Below are 4,218 nucleotides of genomic sequence, written 5' to 3' on the forward strand. Positions count from 1 at the left end.
TTTTTTTTTTTTTTTTTTTTTTTTCTTTCTTTTTTCCCTAGTGCTATGTAATTTAATGCATATTTACTGTATGCTGTGCTGTGTAGAAATGTGCATTTATTTGCTATCACAAGGGTATGTATAATATACTAGAGAATAAATGTGTATCCACAAGGTAGCACCAAGTCTTGTCCTGTCTTACAGTAAAGTATGAGTTGTTCTTGTCGGGCAATGAGTGTCACTTTTTATCCACTTCCACAGAGACTAAATATATCCGGTATATTGCGATCGATATGGAGTCAGGGCACGGGGCACATCATTCTTTTCTTTTCTTTATTTATGAATTTACATCCCATATATTAACCATATTTCTTTAAGACCCTCAATTCCAGAGAATTACTGACTCGGTACTCTCCGAAGTTAATGCTTGGCTGACATTGTCATTGTCTGACTGCGATGGTTCCGGGGTATGTTTTCCTGTTGATGTGACTGGGTATATGAACTTCGCTGACGATTGTTTGCTGCAGAACTATTGGCATTGCTTGCTTTTGCTTTTTGCTGTGTCGTTGAGTGATTGACGGATTGTCACACACATGCATGCTTGTTCGGATCTTCGGATTTCATCTCTGTTGTTGTTGTGGCTTGTCTGTCTGGCTATAAATGAACGGGTGACTCGATTTCTCTTCCTGTCGGTTCGTCAGTCAGTTTCACTCTTTTTCACCCCTGATTGTATGTTACTCACCCGGACTGTTGAAAAAACAGCTACTGACTTCTGATAGTACATCTCGATCAACAATCATAAGCAAGCAACATGTGTTACAAAGTGATCGAGCGATACGCCGTCTGCAAATGCCTCTACTTCGAGCATGCAGTTGATCCGTGCGAGAGGTACGGCCATCATGAGGTCGAGGAGAAGACGGTGCTGGTGGGATATGTTTGTTCGAGGCACTCGATGAGTCGGCGATATGACCGGTAGTCGTTGTTGTCGTTGGACATGATATGAATGCGTTTGATGGATGGTGGAACATAAATGAAGCGCTGGACGCTCACTGTTGTTGTCGTTGTTGATATGTATTGACATTTCGGTATCCATAACAAGCACAAGTCAAGTCACGGCTTAATCAAGAAATAACCCTCTCCAAAAACTCAAACCCCTCCATCTGCATCCCCCAAGTCCTCCCCCCAACCTTCATCGCCATAGCAAACGTATGTCCCTCCCCCGGTACCTCAACCATCCCACACTCCACCCCTGCTTCCTTAAGCACCCGTACCAACTCCCGACTTACCTCGATCGAAACCATCTTATCTTCAAGCCCGTGTACGACAAACGTCGGCGGGAACCCTTTCTTCACATTAAGCACGGGGTCGATTTTCCTCCGCACCTCAGGATCAGGACAACACGCCTGAATCACAGTGCCGTTGGCGATCTGCGTGAAGGCGAAGGCGTCGCGGGGGCGGGAGAAATCGGGACCTGCGCTTTGGCCGGTTTCGGTTTGGCCTTCTAGGGATACGTTGCTGCTTGTTGGGATTGGTGTCTGTGTATACACTTGTTCTAGGAAAGAGGGAGTGAGGCTTGGGGGTAGTTTGGACTGGATGCCGGGGATGGGCTGCGTCCAGCATGGGTGGGTGAAGTGGACTGCGCCGTAGAAGTTAAGGATTGCCCGTGGTGGACGGGAGACATCGTAGCCCTGTTTTTTTTTTTTTTAGTATCTTCTCATATTTCAATGATAAATAGAGGGGCCTACCAATCCACAAGCCAACATTCCTCCACTCGACGTCCCGAACGCCATGACCCTCTCCTTATCAACAGAATACCCCTTCCCTTCCTCGCTCTCCCTCAAAAACCTGTCCAATCCATCATCTGCATACACCCACTCCAGACAATCCCTCACATCGCGCAGCGGACCGTCCCGAATATTCACCTGCGGACACAGCCGGTGATTCGGGACGACGACGATCCAGTCACGTGACAGACAGTCGTCTACTTGGGGGATTGAGATCATGCGCGAGTCACCTAGCATGAAGGCGCCGCCGTGGATGTTAATTACTGTGAGTTCTGGTTAGTATTGTTGAGGATATGTGTGGATTGGGGATACTCACGGACGGGACATGGAGATGTTGAAGGAGAGGGGAGGTAGATGTCGGCGGTGATTTTGGTGGAGGGGGTTTGTTTGTAGGTTGCTGTGAGTGGCATTTTTGCGATGGCTTAAGTTTGATGCTTTAGATGTTGTTATGTTGGTTGGATGGGAGATGGTTGGATGCGGTTATATATGTCCGGGATTTCCGGCTGCACACGGACCTTCCGAGTCCATATCACCCACAAGATGGTTTAGACAACAGGAACTAGTACACTTGAAGACAGCTATACATGAATATCACATTTCAATATCGACACATAATACACAACCCAGCGCCAACGTCAAACATCCGGCTCAACACGCACACTAGTATCAAACACTCTCACAATATTCTCCCTCGCCCACTCCCTAACCGCATCAAAATCCCTACAAGTATGCGTGATCGTGGCCACCGGCTCTAATTTCTGATCTTCCTCGTCCCAAGTCCATGTAAGAGGAGTAACATCCGCCGAACACATAAGACTCTGCCGAATACTATCGATGCAATGATCCATATGGTCGATATTCATCATGTCGTGGTCGAAGTTGTATCCTTCGGCATACCAGGCTCTTTTGCGGAGCATTTGCTACGGCCATCAGTCCCAGTTTCTAAGATGAGAGAAGGGGAATGTGAACCTACCAAGCAGTGGAGTTGGTGGAAGACGTCGATTGACACGGCGTAGTGGTCTGGGTCTCTTGGGATGGGAACGGTGCGGTTTGCTAGCTTTGCGGCATCCTTTCGATCGATTCTGGAGATTGGGTCTGTTGTGTGTTAGCAACCCATTTCGTCCTAGGACGGGACCGGGTTCTTACAATTATAGAGCTCACGCCATGCGTCGTCTGTTTCTGGTGAAGGGGGGCCTTGGTACTTGGTCAAGTACGGTTTGAAACTGGACGAGAAGACGACATTCTTGAAACGAATTACATGTTGCGCCGGTGCTAGGAGAGTCAATTGACAGTACAAAAACAGATGGGGACATCGGTTGTATACAGTGAACAGTATTTGGAGGAAATTGAAACGAAGGCTTTGAAAGAAAATATACGATCCCGGAGCCTAGAATAGCCAGAATCAACGTTTCAACCACGACAATCACTATCAAAAACAGTGGCCATTGTCGTCGATTGCGATCCGCCTCATCTGAGTTGCTATGGGGTGAGTCCAGAAGACCAGAAGACTCCTCTGTCGAGTTCTTTCTAGCAGTATAACCATCACCATCATGGCGATTAGCCACACTGTGGAAAGACATGGTTGCGTGCAAGTCGTCACTCTGTTTTCAGAGTCGGTTTGATATGAAATGCCATCAGATGTCAGAAGGCCCTTCTGAATTAGGTCATGACGCGAGAAAACAGCCCGCGCAGAACCATGCAGGGAAGGTTTCGTCAAACTGCAAATACAACACCATCACCCATTCAGCATCAAAAACACCAAGCTACTCCTCACCAAGAGCACCATCCATCCCCATCCGCCAGCGATGAAAATCCCCGGGTCTATCACCCCTCACCCAATAAGAGTAGCCCTCAAAACACTCAAATGAGGAGAAACATCATCTGATGCAGCTGGATCGTAACTCGAGCGATTTTGTGGCGACCTAAAAAGAACCGTGCAATGAGTGATCAATAGCTAAGTATGGGGTAGCACTCTGTACGCACGGAATTCAAGCCTACTAGCACAGGATAAGGCTTCTGTTATACAGTGCAGTGCTACTCGGGTTATCAGGGTACTGGGATTTGATTCATCCTGCAGTACCGTTTGAAAAGGTAACGAGATCGGAGCTGGAGATACCATAAGACGGCCCGAATTGACATAAATACGTCTGACTATCCCCAATCCAACCTCGGATTTGGACTCATCACGACCCCAGGCTTTGTCTGTTTTTGCACAGTTCGATCAGTGATACACTCTTGCAACCCAATCATTCAAAATGAAGATCGCAACTTCTTTCGTCATGGCCTTTGCCTCCTTGGCTGCTTGTGCTCCCATCGTCGCAAAGGTTAGTCCGTCTTTCCTTCTCCCAAATCCAATACACCTGCTGACTACAATTAAATACACAGAAAGCAACCATCGTGGATCCCATCTCCGTCCAGAAGCGTGACGAGACCGACAGCGACGTTGTCTTCGCCG

The 4,218-nt window shown here is 47.6% G+C and overlaps 3 protein-coding genes across 3 annotated transcripts; 1 reads left to right on the forward strand and 2 right to left on the reverse strand.

Annotated features, from left to right (window-relative positions):
- Positions 1-1,100: 1,100 nt before the first annotated feature.
- On the reverse strand, positions 1,101-2,173 carry ASPGLDRAFT_35958 (uncharacterized protein; the record flags this gene model as incomplete). Its single annotated transcript, XM_022544630.1, has 3 exons — positions 1,101-1,667; positions 1,725-2,026; positions 2,080-2,173. The coding sequence occupies 3 exons, from the start codon at positions 2,171-2,173 to the stop codon at positions 1,101-1,103; spliced, it is 963 nt and encodes a 320-aa protein (XP_022400650.1).
- Positions 2,174-2,285: 112 nt separating this feature from the next.
- Positions 2,286-3,676, reverse strand: ASPGLDRAFT_365236 (oxidase ustYa family protein). Its single transcript, XM_022544700.1, has 4 exons — positions 3,088-3,676; positions 2,910-3,035; positions 2,737-2,858; positions 2,286-2,683 (listed from the first exon to the last, which is right to left on the reverse strand). Exons 1-4 carry the CDS (start codon positions 3,341-3,343, stop codon positions 2,399-2,401), a joined length of 789 nt encoding a protein of 262 aa, XP_022400651.1. The 5' UTR covers positions 3,344-3,676; the 3' UTR covers positions 2,286-2,398.
- ASPGLDRAFT_47664 (uncharacterized protein) lies at positions 3,651-4,218 on the forward strand. Its single transcript, XM_022546723.1, has 2 exons — positions 3,651-3,685; positions 3,747-4,218. Exon 2 carries the CDS (start codon positions 4,019-4,021, stop codon positions 4,187-4,189), a length of 171 nt encoding a protein of 56 aa, XP_022400652.1. The 5' UTR covers positions 3,651-3,685; positions 3,747-4,018; the 3' UTR covers positions 4,190-4,218.

The sequence above is a fragment of the Aspergillus glaucus genome, assembly GCF_001890805.1.
Source record: "Aspergillus glaucus CBS 516.65 unplaced genomic scaffold ASPGLscaffold_11, whole genome shotgun sequence".
In the NCBI taxonomy this organism is placed as follows: Eukaryota; Fungi; Ascomycota; class Eurotiomycetes; order Eurotiales; family Aspergillaceae; genus Aspergillus; species Aspergillus glaucus.

Coding starts and splice junctions, on each gene's coding strand:
- ASPGLDRAFT_365236 (XM_022544700.1), bottom strand. CDS start 3,343: ATGTCTTTCCACAGTGTGGCTAATCGCCATGATGGTGATGGTTATACT. Junction 3,036..3,087: donor TCCTCCAAATACTGTTCACT/GTATACAACCGA, acceptor TGACTCTCCTAG/CACCGGCGCAACATGTAATT. Junction 2,684..2,736: donor TCCACCAACTCCACTGCTTG/GTAGGTTCACAT, acceptor TGATGGCCGTAG/CAAATGCTCCGCAAAAGAGC.
- ASPGLDRAFT_47664 (XM_022546723.1), top strand. CDS start 4,019: ATGAAGATCGCAACTTCTTTCGTCATGGCCTTTGCCTCCTTGGCTGCT.